This window comes from Pediculus humanus, genomic scaffold (assembly GCF_000006295.1).
Source record: "Pediculus humanus corporis 1103172108259 genomic scaffold, whole genome shotgun sequence".
NCBI lineage: Eukaryota > Metazoa > Arthropoda > Insecta > Psocodea > Pediculidae > Pediculus > Pediculus humanus.
The window spans coordinates 65,932-82,473 of record NW_002987828.1 but is presented as its reverse complement, the minus strand read 5'-3'; the positions used below and the strand labels follow the sequence as shown (position 1 = coordinate 82,473).

General features: G+C 34.3%; 2 protein-coding genes across 2 annotated transcripts in view; both read left to right on the top strand.

The window, feature by feature from the left end:
• Positions 1 to 1,388: 1,388 nt before the first annotated feature.
• Positions 1,389 to 2,160, top strand: Phum_PHUM489570 (uncharacterized protein; the record flags this gene model as incomplete). The annotated part of the gene is made up of 2 exons (XM_002430491.1): positions 1,389 to 1,984; positions 2,067 to 2,160. 2 exons carry the CDS (start codon positions 1,389 to 1,391, stop codon positions 2,158 to 2,160), a joined length of 690 nt encoding a protein of 229 aa, XP_002430536.1.
• Positions 2,161 to 7,055: 4,895 nt separating this feature from the next.
• The window catches only part of Phum_PHUM489560 (nucleolar protein c7c, putative), a gene marked incomplete at both ends in the record, with an annotated part of 9,647 nt that continues 160 nt past the window's right edge, over positions 7,056 to 16,542 (top strand). The window contains 12 exons of the mRNA XM_002430490.1: positions 7,056 to 7,266; positions 7,939 to 8,156; positions 8,245 to 8,470; positions 8,556 to 8,750; positions 8,836 to 9,069; positions 9,157 to 9,566; positions 9,670 to 9,815; positions 10,881 to 11,026; positions 11,102 to 11,264; positions 11,382 to 11,586; positions 15,911 to 16,192; positions 16,320 to 16,489. Coding sequence (XP_002430535.1) covers positions 7,056 to 7,266; positions 7,939 to 8,156; positions 8,245 to 8,470; positions 8,556 to 8,750; positions 8,836 to 9,069; positions 9,157 to 9,566; positions 9,670 to 9,815; positions 10,881 to 11,026; positions 11,102 to 11,264; positions 11,382 to 11,586; positions 15,911 to 16,192; positions 16,320 to 16,489 — 2,606 coding nt within the window. The remainder of the gene's footprint in view (positions 7,267 to 7,938; positions 8,157 to 8,244; positions 8,471 to 8,555; positions 8,751 to 8,835; positions 9,070 to 9,156; positions 9,567 to 9,669; positions 9,816 to 10,880; positions 11,027 to 11,101; positions 11,265 to 11,381; positions 11,587 to 15,910; positions 16,193 to 16,319; positions 16,490 to 16,542) is intronic.

Below are 16,542 nucleotides of genomic sequence, written 5' to 3'. Positions count from 1 at the left end.
GTTTTTTTAAATAATTTTTTCGGTTCGGTTTGGTTTTGTTGATAATTGCCCGAGATAAAAAAAAAAAATTTTTTTTTTCGATATTTATTTAAAGTTAATTAAAATTTTCCTCCTTCCTGAGTCGTAAGTCGAAGGATTCTTCCTTGGTTTCTTTCTTTTTTTTTTTTTTTATAAATGTTTAATATTTAAGAAACGTTTCTCTCTCTCTCTCTCTCTCGCGAGTTTTTTTGCAAAGTGACGAATTCAACCTTGGATCGTGATTATTCTTCGTTTTGGTTGTCTGATGACCTGAAATGATTGGATGATGGAGGAGTTTCCGGCAGGCATGTGCGAGATGAGAGAGAATTCAACCCTCGGGCTGATAGTACTACCACCACTACCACCCCCACCACCACCACATCGGAAAGAGAGATTAATAATAATAATAATAATAATGATAATCATTCTTCGTTTGTTGTTCTCGACAGATTTTCAATTTCAAAAATGATTGTGTGACGTTTTTTTTTTTTTTGTAATTAATTTTACTTCCGTTCGGTTCGGAATCACGTGATGAATCTTAATTCTCTCTCTCTCTCTCTTTCTCTCCCTGTTTGTTGAAGGATTAATTTTTTTCTTATAAAACGAGAGGAGGAGAAGGATGATGATGATGATGATGATGAACGTTAGGAAAAGAATTTTCTTTTTTTCTTTTTTTCTTTTTATTTATTTAATTTATGTTTTCTCACATTTGTCGTGTCAAATTTGGTGTCGTTTGTTTATAATGGATAATTCTCACGAATAATTGCCTCTCTCTCTCTCTCTCTCATTATTCTTATTAATGTGTTTGTGTGTTTGTTTGTTTGATTGCGCAACAACAACATGTCGTTCGTTTGTCGTTTCGATCGGATTTTTTTATGCATACAAATGATGAATAAATGAGAAATTATTATTAAGTTTATTTAAAGATTTGCTCTTGTTGTTGAATGAAATCGATTCCGATTATAACCGTTATTGTTGTTTGTTTGTTTGATTACAAATATTATTTTTATTACCGTTGTTCGATCGTTTTAGTGTTGTTGTTGTTGTTGTCGTGTTTGTCGTTGTCACCTTTTTTTTTTTTTTACATCGAACGCGTAAAAAAATTTTTTTTTTTTTTTTTTATTATTGTAGATACTAAAATACATTGATTGTTTTTTTAATAATAATAATAATAATAATAATTGCGTGGCATTAACGAGTGTGTGAATTTATCCGGATGTGTACAATTTAATAATAATTGTTATAAACTATGTAAAAAAAAGGAAAAAGGAAAAAGGAAAAAAGGAAACATAATAATTTTTTTTTTTAAAATGTGTGACTCGTGAAACGGATTTTTGTTTTTTTTTTTTTTTTTTTTTTTGTCATTAAACATGAACGCAGAAATATCATATCGTCCGAGTCTCATAACGACGACGAGTAAAGACAATAATAATACTTCATTGATGTCGAAAAAATGGGAGGAAGTCAATTCTGGTTTGGTGTCCGGGAGCAAATCCATAGAATCCCTCGTCACGGAGCAAAACATTGAAAACATCGAGAGAAATCTGGGTGGAAGAGAGAGAACGTCGCGAGAAGGTTCTCTCACGGGTATCAAAGAAGACATATACGGAGAGGAACCCGAAACGGATGAGCCGGCCACGTATAGAATAGGTCGGACGAGACACAATTCCATCGTGGGAATCGTAAACACTTTTAGAAAGGAAAAGAGAGGATCGTCCGGCGGGATTTTGGATGAGAAAAGAGGGAGGAGAAAATCGTGGCAAGCGAGATTCACTCATTTGCCGAAAGAGAAATTCGGTAAGGGTGATAGGAAAAGGAAACAGGGATCGGGAGGAGATGGTACCACGACCGGAAATGATTCATGCGAAACTTCGGAAGGTTCGGCAAAAATTTCACCGCCCATTTACGATAGAGTCAAGAGAAAATCCTGGTGGAACATTTTTGTCCCCGATGATTTTTCATCCAAGTAAGTTTGTTTTGAGTTTAACGAGATTAAACACTTATTGCCACGAAAAAATGGCGGTCGGTTGTCGTTAATAACAAATAAGGGAAGGAAAGAATGAAAGAAATTTAATTCCGGTATCCAAAGGTATTGAATATTATGGGGCACCGTCGTTTAATAAATTTATTGATGTTTACTAAACTACACCAAACTACTCTCGTTGGAATGTTGATCTCCTTCCGCCCCCTGCCCCCCGCCCCCCGTACTCGTACTCGTACCCGTAATGAGTACATGTGGGTGATTTTGAAGAGAAAAAAAAGAAAACCTGCAGGAAAATATGTGACCTTGAACAAACCCGTGGCAACCTTGTTGGTATATCTTGATTTTTCGAGAAGAATCTGGTTTCGAATTGTTTTTTTTTTTTGTGTGTCTTCCTAAAGATTATCATTAATTAATTTATTATTATTATTATTATTTTTCATGACTCAAACATTGTTATATTGGTCTGGTGCCACGTTAGCAATTTATTTACGGTGTTTTTAATCTCGAGATTCTCATTCATTTTGTAAATTGCACAGCAGAAACGTTTCGAGGGGAAAAAAAATTAAGGTTTAGGTACATTTCCCCCCCCTCCCCCCGTTCCATTTAAATTTAAAAAAAAATTAATTAATTAAGTTTGCACGTTGATGACGTAAGAATAAATTTTTTTCTTGTGAAAATATTTATATATATATATTATGTGCACCCTAAAACCACTTTTATGTATAAACATGAATGCGTGCGTCGTACGTGTATTATTATTATTATTATTATTAGAGGTCACATGATTTTTTTTAAAAAAATATTTTCCGCGCTTTTAGTACCTCAGAAGTAAAAATTTTTCTCTCTCTCTCTCTCTCTCTCTCTCTTTCGATTTCCATTTGAGGAAAATTAAGATAGAAATTTTTTGTAAAAAAAAAAAAAAAAAAAAAAAAAAAACCGTACCCGGAAAAAAAAAATCCCGCGTAATTAAGTTCGTTTTCTCGTCAATTAAAAGAGAGAGAGAGAGAGAGAGAAAAAAAAATTATTATTATTATTATTATTATTATTTATTTTTTTCTTCCTACAAATTAGACGTGGTTTTAACGACCGTAAATAAACAAAACGACGGTGTAACGTCAGTTAACTCGAATTCGAGACAATTTGAAACGGTTGATTTCTTCCTCCCTCCTCCCTCCTCCCCCTCCCCCTCTCTCTCTTTTTCTCTCTCTCTCTCAAAATAATAATAATAATATATTTTTTTCAAAATAATTTTCAAATGACTTCATCATGAAGGTTAATTAGTCAATTCCTCTGGCTGATAAGAGCGCGTTCAAGTTTATTAATTTGATTTGATTTTTTTTTTTTTTTTTTTTAAATAAAAGGAAAAATTTTTTTGTGATTCGGTGAAATTCGTGGTGATGATAATGTTGTCGTGTTTGTTGTTGTTGTGTTTGTTGAAAAACAACATGGCGTTTTGATATATATATATATATGGTGGATTTTGATTTATTTATTTTGTACAATCATAATTATTATTATTATTATTATGATTCATCGACGATACGTCGTATATGCTATGTCTTCGACGGTATACTAGTCGAATGCGACGTCATCAGGCTTCAATTATTATCATTATCATTATCATTATCATCATCATTATTATTTTGGTGATTTCTATTTAAAAAAATCAGTGTTTGTGTAAGCGATTTTTTTTTTTTTTTTCGTATAATTGAATGATTTGAAAATTATTATTATTATTATTATTATTTAATTAATCTAACCGTAAATATCATCATTAACAAATGTAATTAAATGATTTGAGTTGGGGGAGGGAGGGGGAAGGGGGGAAATTCTAATATACTTTTGATAGATTAACATTTATTTATTTTTTTTTTCTTTTTATTTTCAGGTAAGTTTTATTCAGTTATCAAATTGAGTGAGTATTTTAGGCAAAGAGTAAGGTATCATCATCATCATTATTATTATCATCCATGCGTTGCTGCATTGCATGACCCTTTTGCCATTGATCAGGTATTTAAACTCGCATGCTGCGATCTCTCTCCATCTCTCTCTCTCTCTCTATCTATCTCTCTTTCCGGTTAGTCGTTTTCAAGCAATGCCATCTTTCGGTAGTGACGTCATTTTACTTTTTTTTTCGAGATTTAAAATAATAATCGAAAGGTTGAAAAAGGTTTATATATCGTTCGATATTTTTTACCTCAGAGGATTCAAAATGGCGGGTAAATTCGCGAAACGCTCGCGTCGTTTTGTACTTGCACACAGTCATTTTACATTTTATTATTTCGTTTCGAAACTTTTTTTTTTTTTCCGTTACGTAACTTTTTAGGCACGAAATTTCTGACGATTGAGGAGACGAACTGTGCGCTTACGGGAGGGGGGGGTATAAAAGAACATTCGAGAATAAATAAACGAATTTTCCAACCGAGCGTCGAAACGTCACAAAAATTAACACGGTTTTTTTTTTTTTTAATAACATTCATTTTGTTTTGTTTACACGTGGAATTAGAACGTGTCGGACTTTTTATTCGCTCTTTTTATTATTCGACAGTCTGATTCCCCATCCCACCCCACCCCCCTTTCCTCCGGAAAAATAAAACGGGAAAGTTTTCGAGCGGTTAGAAGGTTAGAAACGACGGTAGGGGGAAAAGAAGAAAAAAAAAATTGACGAATTTTAAAGCGCGCGGCGGACGTGGAAAAATTTTCGGAATTTTCCGGGAAAAAGCTCGTTTGTACGGGAAAAGCGGCGTCGATTTATTATTATTATTATTATTATTTCGCCGTAAGGTCTGGATTTCCACGACCCGAGTTAACAATGAAGATGGCCCAAATGAAAATTTTCAAAGGTATTTTTTCCTTTTTTCTTTTTTCTTTTCTCCTTCCATCTCTCTCTCTCTCTCTCTCTCTCTCTCTCTCTCACTCTCACTCTTTGTGAAGTAAATAAAAAAAAAAAAAAAAAGAAAACAATGATAAAATTTTTATTTTATCGTCACGCACTTGGGACGTATAACTGTGACCTCCTTTTTCTTTTTTTTTTTTTTTTTTTTTTTTTTTTTTTTCGACTAAAAATTTCCTCGGCCGACCAGAAAGAGAGAGAGAGAGATTGTTATATTATTATCATCATTATCATTATTATTTGTTCTAGTTATTATTTTGGTCAATTATTTCGTTAATTTAAATTTTTTTTTTTTTTTTTTTTTTTTTTTCCCGATGATCGCACGCATGCACGCACTCATGACGCATTTTATTACCCACGAATTTTTTCATTAATAAGCGACAGTAAAAATCGATCGAGTATCGATAAATATCGATAACTTTCGATAAATCGATAACTTTTCCCATTTTTTAATATACATATAATAAGTGCTAACGAGCATTTATCGAGCATGTTTGTATTATTTAAGCTTGTCGTTGTTTTTTTTAATTTAGTTAGCGCATTTTATTATTATTATTATTATTATTATTATTATTTTTGCTGTAACTTTCCCTTACAATGCCTTACGATGGTCGGGAAAAAAAAAAAAGAGGAAAATGCAATTCAGCAAAACAAACGTTTTGTTAGATACCTGATTTGGTAAGCAATCGTGCACAAGCATGGAAATTTAAAAAAAAAAGCGAAAATAAATAGGCGGGAAAAAATGAAACATGGCTGCCAATTATTTCGAAAAAATTTTTTTTTTTTTTTTTTTTGTGTTGTGTAAATTTTTTTAATTTTGTAGATCAAGAAGAGCTTCGACGGATGTCGGTAGGACAAATCTTTCGATTCCTTACACAAGGTAAAAAAAAATTTTTTTTTATTGCTTTTCGATAGTTTGTGTATGTCGACAATCATTCATTTTAACGTAAAAAAAAAAACACTAATGATAATGATAACGTTTTAGTTTAATTTTTTTAATTAAATTAAAAAAAGTTTAATGTCGTTAACAGGAGCAAAAGTCGAAGCGTTGACCACGGGATATCATCCCCGTTTGATTTGGATTTACTCAGGACCAAAGTTGAAGATCGTTTCGATTCTGTCGCGGGTGAGTTTTATAATTTTCAAATTATTTAAAAAATTTTCTCTCTCTCTCTCTCTCTCTCTCTCTTTCTCTCTTTCTTTCTCTCTCTGCCAACGTCAAAACGTTTTTTTTTTTTTTTTTTTTTTTTTTTTTCCCGTAACGAAAGCGTGTGTGCGGTTTGTAAGAGTTTCTAAAATTTTCCGCAACTTTTAACGTTATTCTAAAGCTAGCGCTAGTGTCGCGACAAAAAAAAAATGGCGTCCATTACGACGTCGTCGGTTTACGTGTCTGACGAGAAAAAAATTCGTACAAAAGGTATATTGTTTTTTCAACGGTTTTTTTGCTGTTCTTGTTGTTGTTGTTGTTGTTGATGAACCGATGAAAAGAGTATGAAGGGATTTTCGTTTGAGGTTTTTATTATTATTATTATTATTATTATTATCCAGTCGTGGAATTAGGTCGTAACATCTCGCGTTTGTATATAATTTGTTTTTCTCTTTCAAATCACGGAAAAAAAAAAAAAAAAATAAAAGTTTAAGTTATCGATCTTAAAGTCGTACTACTATTACTTAGTTGTTTTATTATTATTATTATTATCATCATTATTTCTTTCGACGGAAAATGTTTGATTATTATTATTATTAAGGGAAAATCTTTCTGCGATTGAAGTAGATTTGTTTTTCTCATTTAAAAAAAAACAAATTTATTTATTTATTTATTTATTTTTTTCTTGATTTGAACTTTGAACTTTAACCTCAAACGAATGATTTCAATAAATATTGAAATTTTTAATCAAGTCGAATAATCGAGAATCGAAACTCGAAAATCGAAAATCTCGTCGTTATTTTTTTTTTATTAAAAACGACGTTTTTGGCAGGGAAAATTATTATTATTATTATTATTATTATTATTAATTATCATTATCATTGTCATGATGACAAATTTCAGATTCGGATGGCGATGTTGAAAAAGAAAAGAAAAAAACTCTTCCTCCGATCAACACAATTCCATACACGGTAATTATTATTATTATTATTATGTAAACGTTGATGATGATGATGATTATATTTTATTTGTTTTCGTTATTATTATTATTATTGTTGTTGGTTTTGTTTTCCGTACAGGTTCAAGCATCGGACACGTTGAATTCCGTGGCAGCGAGATTCGACATCACACCATCGGAATTAAGGAAATTAAATCGATTAGCGTCAAGCCTCATATTTCCGGGACAATTGATTCACGTGCCGGACAAAAAGAATCCAGGAGAAGGTAATTTCCCCTCCCCTCCCCCTCCCGGTTGTGCGTGTGTGCGCGTATGAAATGACGTACGTGGGTTTTGAATGAATATCGTCGTTGTTGCAATTTTATGTGCCTGATAATTTTCATTAATTGGTTTTTTTTTTTTTGTTTTTAATAACAATTAATTTTTATAAGGCCGAAAAAAAAAAAAAAAGGTAGGCTTTAAGGTGCATGCACACAAGCGAATCAGGTTCGCGATTGAATTATTCGCTAATAACGGTTAATAAGTGGGTCGGTTACGTTTTCATTTTCAGGCTCGTATATATAAACGCTTTTCATTCGTTTTATAAATTTTTCTAATTTATTTTTACTTTCTCTCTCTCTTTCTCTCTGTCTCTTTCTCTCTCTCTTTCTCTCTTTCTCTTTTGTCGTTTTATGAGCAAGTAGAGTAGGGGGTGTTGTCGGTCGTGGACATTCAGTTTTCGTAGGTACGTCGTACGTTCGTTCGTGATTTTCTTCTAATGTCAACTCTTCGAGTTTCGAACGTATTTGAATTCATTGAAAAATTTTACAAAGGTTTAACGTTCGCCGCGAACGAGATTTTAATCAAAATTCCCGTGACGTCATTGAAAAAGGAAAACATTATCGTCGCCTTACCCTCGCGAGTTTTATTCATTGGCTTGTGTTGTTGTTTTAATAAAGGTGACGAAAACGCCGACGAAACATTGACGTCGGTGTCAACGTCCGAAGATGGAGAACACGAACCTCTCTCCGAGGAAAAGGAAATCCTAGATAATTTAAGGCCCGTGTCACCCAAACCGGGTCACATAGAACGTGTAAAAGCTCCGACGTCGCCGCAATCGAGGAGACACGAAGCTAGATTTTTGAAAATAAACGTTCGACTTATAACAGATGGACAGGTGAGATGGTTGATTGATTTTGTATTAAAAAAATGAAGTGATTATTATTATTATTATTATCATTAACGTTTTCGTAATTGTTATTCAGGGTGTTGTGAGCGGAGTACTTTTGGTTACTCCAAATACCGTCATGTTCGATCCAAACGTTTCGGATCCATTGGTCATCGAACACGGTTCGGAATTTTACAGTGTCATTGCTCCCATGGAGTTGGTTGTTAATGCGGCTATTTATTATGACATAGCTCACATGAAAGTAGGGCACAAGCACAATAAGTCAGACTGTATAAAACCGGAAATTTATTATGCCGAACCGAGTGAGAAAGGTATGACGATGATGATGATGATGATGATATATTAAATGACTTTACCTAAGGTATTACTCATTTGTTTTTTGTATAGAAAAACTTTCTCTCGAACCCCAAGGATCACCGGGACGGGATTCATTGTTAGTTAAAGACGAAACATTTCCCGAATTAGCTCCGAGTAAAGGAAGTTCCGATGAGGATAACGAAAGTTTAAGTTCCTACGTGGGACGAGACGGCGATGCTTTTCCAAAAGCTTTCGATCGCGATCTCGTCACTCCTACTAATTTAAGTTGGTAGCATTTTAGTTTCCTTTTTTTTTTTTTTTTTTTCTCCCTTCGTAAAAATAAAATTAATTTTATTGATTGATTGTTTAGACGCAACTCCTACCAACAACCAAACAACGACACAAGATGTGACTCTAGTCTCGCAACAAAGTTGTCCGGAAACGGGAAGTTCGAAACCTCGAACGTTGGAAGAAAGACGAACATCTTCTCTCGATCATCACTGGGCAATTCCTAAACCAAAGTCTATTTCGGAAACTGTGAGTTTTCAATCCGAAAGTGAAAAAAAAATCCCCTCGTCGGAAGAATCAGCACAAAAAGTCGAAGGTAATAAATAAGGAACGAGCAAGTATCAGGTGTTAATAATATAAAAAAAAAAGGAGTAACGTAATGATGTTGATGATAAAATTGCAGAAGTAACCTCTTCGTCTTCTTCTTCGTCTTCATCATCTTCCGAAAAACCACACAAAGAAGAAAGTTTGGAAGACAAAAGTCAATTGACAAAACTTTCTTGTTACGACTCAGGGATAGACATAAGGGATTCGGCGTCGTCAACGAATCACCAAGAGGTACCCATCGTGGTGACGCCGCTGAGAAGAGTGACACGTGACGCCGACATAATTTTTTCATCGAAAGACGAATGCGTTGTTTTGGTATCAAATCCGGATATGAAAAAGAAAAACAATTCCGTTTCGTTTAGCGTCGATTCTGAAAGTAATAACAATAATAATAATAATAATAGTAATAATAGTAATAGTAATGGTAAAGAAACAGGAAAAGAGGAAAAGGAAGATGAAAAAGTACCGGAGGGAAAAAAAAGCAAAGTAAGTGTGTACGGAAAATTTATATGAAAGTGGAACGACAAAAATCTATATAAAAAAAATTGTAAATAATTTCCTCCTCCTCCCCCCCCCCCGATTTTTCCAGATGTTAAAACGACTTTCGTATCCCCTGGCTTGGATGGAAGGATCACTCGTGAGCGAATCAAAGGATTCGGAAAAGGATTCACTTTCTTCGTTGCCAACTTCAGCTGATTCTCAACATTCTTCCGTTTTTTCAAAAGTTTTTTCAAGGTGAGAGAACCTTTTTTTGTTTGTGTCCCTTTTTGCGGAGAGGAAAATTTAGAAGAAAAAAAAAAAATGGGATGAGGGAAAAATGTTTTTCATATGGTGGCAACGTTCATTTTCCTTTTTTTTAATCAATCATTTTTAAAAAGGTTTTACTAATATGTGCCGTGTTTTTTTTTTTTTTTTTTTCTTCTTCTTCTGGTAACCCTTTTTTTTAACTTCCTTCTTCATGCTATTAAATAATATCCTACTACGTGGGGTTGCAGTTCTCCGAAAAATTTAGTGTCCGATATTGGATCGGGAATTGCGGATTTGGGTTCGGGTATTGTCGATCTCGGTACGGGAATAGGTTCCGGAATCGTCGATATAGGTACCGGAATCGGGTCTGGGATCGTCGATATAGGGTCCGGCATAGGTTCGGGAATAGTCGACATAGGTTCCGGCATAGGTTCGGGTTTGTCGGATCTCGGTACTAATTTGTTTTTGATGAAAACCCCGAGCGAGGATTCGTCGGGAGGTGGAATCAAAAGTCCCGTCGGTTCCAACACTCCTCCCGTGACGAGGTCTCCCCTCGCATCCCGATTTCCTCCCCAACCACCCAACACACCCTGTCCATCCGTCACGACCGAAGCTCATTCTGCCGGGAAAAAGGATGGCGTTTTAGGGTAAGAATCAATTCCAACTTGCTTGTTATAGCGTAAATTGATGTTCTCATAGTGACCACAACAACAAATATGGTCCTCCTCCCTCTTTTTGTGTTTTATACAAAAAAATTTTTTCTTTCTTTTTTCTTAGCCTCTTTAAAAAAACCAACGACCGCACCCCTACCCCTACCCCCTCTACCCTCCCCACACACTTATTCTTATCTACTGTGCTTTTGAGATTTTCGCTTGATTCTTTTTACTATATGTATATTATGTATATTTTAGGTATGTCACTTTTTTTAACCCCATCTTTCGATGTAGCACCTTAGCTTTATTATTTTTGTGTCACCTTAAGTATTTTAAATTGATTATCATTATTATTATTATTAATTTTGTTTTACAAAAATATATGTACATATATATGTAGGCGATCTTCCGTTGGAGCTTTCATAAGAAGTTCAAATTCTCACGAAGATGGAAAAGGAAATTCTTCAAGGAGTGCGACACCTAAATTGGATTATAGGAGCATGGTATCCGTTGAAGACATGCCCGAATTATTTGTTTCATTCGATAGTGAGTTTTCCTCTGTCTTGTTTTTTTGTCTTCCATCACGTCTGATGATGACGTCATGATTTTCATTCATTGCAGAATTAATACTAAGACCAGCGAGACCGTGCGAAGATCCACCCTTGTATCTAAGACTAAGAATGGGAAAACCCATAAATAAAAAAATACCAAAATCAACTCTCATAATGTCTTATGGTAAGAAGAAAATGAGGCCGGAGTATTGGTTTGGTATACCGAGGAATAGGTGAGTTGTTGAAAAGGAAAATGTTCGTTTGTTTGTTTGTTGTTTAAAGAGTTTGAAAATGCATACGAGCTTATGCTTCTGGGATGATCGTTTGTTTGTTTGTTTGTTTGTTTGCAGGGTTGATGAACTTTACAATTTCCTACACATTTGGGTTCCGCATTATTACGGAGATCTCGAAGATATGGATTTGAAATCCCGAGGTTACGAACTCGTGGAATCAGACACGGAACTTTGGGACGACGAAGAGACGACGCAGGGTGAAGGAGTCGGAGAATCCGGTGACAACGATGATCTCACGGATTTGACGAGAGAATCGTGGGAGGTGAGTGAGTGAATCATTTCGATTACAAAAAAAAAAAAAAAGAAAATTTAATTTTCCGCTCCCGAAAATTTACGAAAAAGGGAAAAAAAAGGGAAAATAATTTAAATTATTTTCGATATTTGATTTTGTATCTTGCCAAGATGGTGAAGGCACCCTACGTCAAACTCTACACGATATTGAAGTCGCATAATCTATCGTCAGATTCTCAGGGTGCAAACGATGATGTTGATGATGATGAGGTCTGTTGGATTATAATATTTACGTCCTTTCGGTGTGATTGATTGATTGATTGATTGACTGATTGATTGATTGTTCGATCGATGTTTTTTTATTTTTATTTTATATTTTTTTTCAACACTTGTGTAAACCTTTGGACTTTTTGCTTTTTTAAATTTTATAGTTGTTAGCCGTAGAGAAATAATGATGATGTTTTTCTTGTTAGTTTTCAAAACTATTTGAATATGATTGATTGATTGATTGATTGATTGATTGATTGTTCGATTGTTCGATAATAGATGTAGAGAAAATAAAGGATGTGTATATATATATATATATATATAAATGTATATCGATGTTTAGGTAAATGTGCGTGAGTGCGCGTGTGTACGTGCGTGCGCGTGCGCGAGTGCGTGACTCTTAGATGACGCTTTAAAAAAAAAAAAAACCATGCAAATGAATAAATAATAATGATAATAGTGCATGCAATTAAAAAAAAAAAAAAAAATCATAGATCGAGCACAAAAAATTAGAATTTTTTTAATGTAAAAAAAAAAAAACTCTTATTATTATTATTATTATTTCGCACTCTTGTATTTTTATGTAAATATAAATAGGTACGTGCGTGAAAAATAGTTGTTATTAAAACACACCGCCATATTGCTGCACCGTTTGTTTGTTTTTTTTTGTCCTCGTGTAGAGATAGAGATAGACATGTTTGTTTTGTTTGTTTGTTTGTTTGTAGGTAGGTAGGTAGGTAGGTAGAAAAGGAATACACAATCGCTTGTTATCAATTAATAATTAATGAAACATTAACGGTTGTAATATATTGAAAATTTCCGTTTGAGGTTCGAGGTACTTTCGTTCGTTTTTTTTTTTTTTTGTCGTCTGTTTGAATCTTTGTTAGCGACACGACAACAACGACAACAAATAATAATAATAATGATAGTAATTAACGAATCACGGTTTGTGTTGAAGGCGCGCGATTTTTTTTTTTTTTCAAATTTTTATTTTACGCGAATCAATGAGAATATCGTTATTTCTTCTTCCCCTCACCTCACCTCACCTTCTCCCCCGCACCGCGAATGCAAGGTTAATGATGATGATGATGATGATAATGTATTAAGTATTGAACTTTCGGTGAATAATTTATATTCGTACTCGCTTCATTTTTTTTTTCCAATGGCGGCATCAAGGTAAAAAATTTGCATTTTGCAAATATTCGTCCATCAATAAAAAAAGGAACCGTTAAATCCGGAATCGAGCCTAAAATATCGTGCATCACGGTCGAAAATTGTTGCTAGTAGATTGGGTAGAGAGAGATAGAGATAGAGAGAGTGAGAGTGAGAGAGAGAGAGAGAGAGAAACGTAATGGTGATAATAACAACAACAATTATAATAATAATAATTGCAAAACGAAGCAATTCAATCAGTAGTAGTAGTGGCGGTGGCGGTGGTGGTGGAGGTGGTAGTTGTTGTTGTTGTAGTACCATCAGGTACCTGATTCTCTCAAGAACCGCGCGTGTAAGGTTTCTAAGGTATATAAATCCGGTCATCTTTAGATGGACACAATGGAAAATGCCAAAATGAACGAACTAGCAACGAATCTCGTACGAATTGTAAGTTTAAAATAATGTTTAACCGTTTTTATTATTGCGTTGTTGCAAAATTCGATTTTCCTTTAATCGAATGTTGGGATTATGAATATATTTTGATCGTGGCAGGATTTTATTTGTTTACACGGCCGCGGTTGCCGTTTGATCTCTCTCTCTCTCTCTCTGTCTCTCTTCGTCTCCATCTCCATCTGTCTCTCTCTCTTGCTCAAGGATGTGAAAAGAAAATTTTTTTTAAAAACTAAAACTAAAACGCAATAAATTTGAAAAAAAATTTTTTTTTTTTTCTCTTGTAAATTAAATAATAATAATAATAATAATAATAATAATAATAAACGTTTACAATCGGCCTTGGCATTACCTTTCCGGTTTTTTTTGTGTCATCTTAATGTGAGAAAAAAAAAGAGAGAGAGAGAGAGAGAGAGAGAGAGAGAAACCGACAAACGGTGTCGATAAATGTATTATTATTATGTGTAACAATGCGGGGGAGAGTTGAAGTATTTTACGGAGGGAGGTGGGGAGAGGGGGAGTACGTCGACGAAAAAGGAGAAGATTTAAATCCGGTTTCGCGTTCGCGTTCGCTCATCGCTTATTTTTCCCGGCGGGAGGGAGTGGGAAAGGGAGAAAGGCGGATTTTAATTATTCCCTCACCCCCTCTTGTCAATCAATTATTTAAATCGCATTGGGAAAATTTAATTGTTTATTTGTTTCCGTTTCCGTTTTTCTTATTCCCCCCCCCCCATTTGAAAATTTAAAATCAGTTAATATTATTATTATTATTTTGTTAAACACCGGCCGTTTTTTTTTCAATGCCGCACTTTTTACGTATATTTCACATCGTCAAGGAATCGAACAAAGTTTTTTTTTAATGAAAGAAAAAACGAACGAAACGTAAAAATAACGTCGTGGCAATTAAAACGAAAAAAAACAAAAACAAATGAATAAATAAAAAAATGTGGGAATCCTTCTGCTAAAAATTCCATAGAGACGGTAAACGCGTTTGAAGGGGAAAGGGTGAGGGGAAGAGGAAGGGAAGGGGTAGATAAAAGGAGGAACGAGGAGTAAATTTTTATTGAAGATTGAATGTTCATTAAAATAAGATGACACTTGTTTTTTATCTTGATACAATATCCGGGGTCCGTCTTCTTCTTTTTCTTTTTGGTAGTCACCTCGAATTTTGAATAAAAAATTTTCCAGTCGTAAAAACCAAAAATGCAAATTAGATGCTAAATATAAACTTTAAATGGGCATAATTTTATTATTGATAACGATGAGAGAGAGAGAGAGAGAGAGAGAGGGGAGAAGAAAGACAAGGTGGCGCGATAGAGAGAGAGAACGAGAGAGAGAGACGGGGAGAGAGAGTGAGAGAGAGAGATGTCGAACTTTCCCCACCTTCAAACCAGACGATTTGAAAAGTTGAAAATGAGCCAATCGCATCGCTCGAATTCAATTAATAAATAATTACTCTCTTCATATTTTCAGTTAAATTTGAAACGTTCGCGAATGTTAACGTATTTTTTTTTTCCCCCACAAAAAAAAAAATTTTTATTTCCGCGTTAAGGATTTTTTAATTTTTACATTCGAATTGAAAAGTTGAAAATTTACTGTTTGTTGTTGTTGTTGTTGTTCTTCTTCCGGATGAAAAGGAATTAATCACCGACGACAGGAAGAGCAGGAACAGGAGCAGTTGTAAATTTTTATAAATCCCGGATGTGATAGGAAAAGGTGGTGGCGCCGCCATTAATTTTCATTGTGCTTTTTATTCGTGTTTGATATTAAGTTTTATTTTTAGATAATTTGAAAGAACTAATAATAATAATAATACTAATAATATACATTTACGCGTAATTAATGACGTTTTAACGTTTTCTCTCTCATTCTACTGTTTGTTGTTTGTTTGTTGCACGTTGATGATGATGATGATGATCGAATGAAAAAAACTTTGGGACTCGTTTTATTTATTTATTTATTAATCGTTTTCTCTCTCTCTCTGATTTTTCATTCGGATCTTAAAGTTTTCTTTTTTAATTTGTTTGTTGTTTGTATTTTGTTTGTTGTTTAAGTGTTAAAACACATAGAAAAAAAAAACAACGTTAAATTAAACCTTTTGTTGTGTTGTTGCGGTCGCGTTTGTCATTTGATGACGTCACATTCACGAGGTATATTCTCTTGATTACCGTTAACGAATTTTTGTTTTCGTTTTGAATTTTTTTTTTGAAAAATTTGGCGGGAAAAAATGTTAGAAAAAAATTCGTGTCAAAAGGGAGGGGAAAAAAAAAATTGTATGAGAAAAGTGAAATTTTCTAAAAATACCCATTTGTTGGATCCGCTTCAGAAATTTGCAAAATATTTGAGGAAAAAAATTATGGTACGTAAGTAACACTTTTCCTGTTCCCCCCGCTCCCTCTCCCTCCCCCCGCGCGGTTTTCGTTCGTCCCGGAAAATAATTACTTACCATTTGATGATGATGATGATGGTGTGTGATTGATTTTCAGGTACTGTCTATGAGCGAAGAATTACGTAGAGCATTATACGCATCATCGGTTGGAAGTCTCGATTTGGAAACGTACGTTCCGGATCTCGTGGGTTCGACGGAAATACTAACGGAAGAACACCGGAAACAACTTTGCAGACATTTGCCGGCAAGAGCGGAAGGATACCTATGGACTCTTGTTTTCAGCACGTCTCAACATGGATTTTCACTCAATTCCCTCTATAGGAAAATGACGAGAATCGAAAGTCCGATATTGCTCGTCATACAAGACACTGATAATAACGTGAGAGAAAATATTTTATAACTGTTTATTATTATTATTATTATCAATCACGATGATGGAGAATGAATGATTGAACGAACGATAATTTATTTTTATTCTTCTTTCTCCCCTCCCCTCCCCCAATTAGGTTTTCGGAGCTTTGACTTCCTGTTCTCTCAAGGTGAGCGATCATTTTTACGGAACCGGAGAATCTCTTCTATTCAGGTTCAATCCAGAGTTTAGTGCCTATCAGTGGACGGGTGATAACATGTATTTCATAAAGGGAAACAACGAATCGTTGGCCATAGGTGCCGGAGAGTAAGTAGTCGACAGACATTGCGCGACCCCCCCCTCCTCATCGTCATGGAATT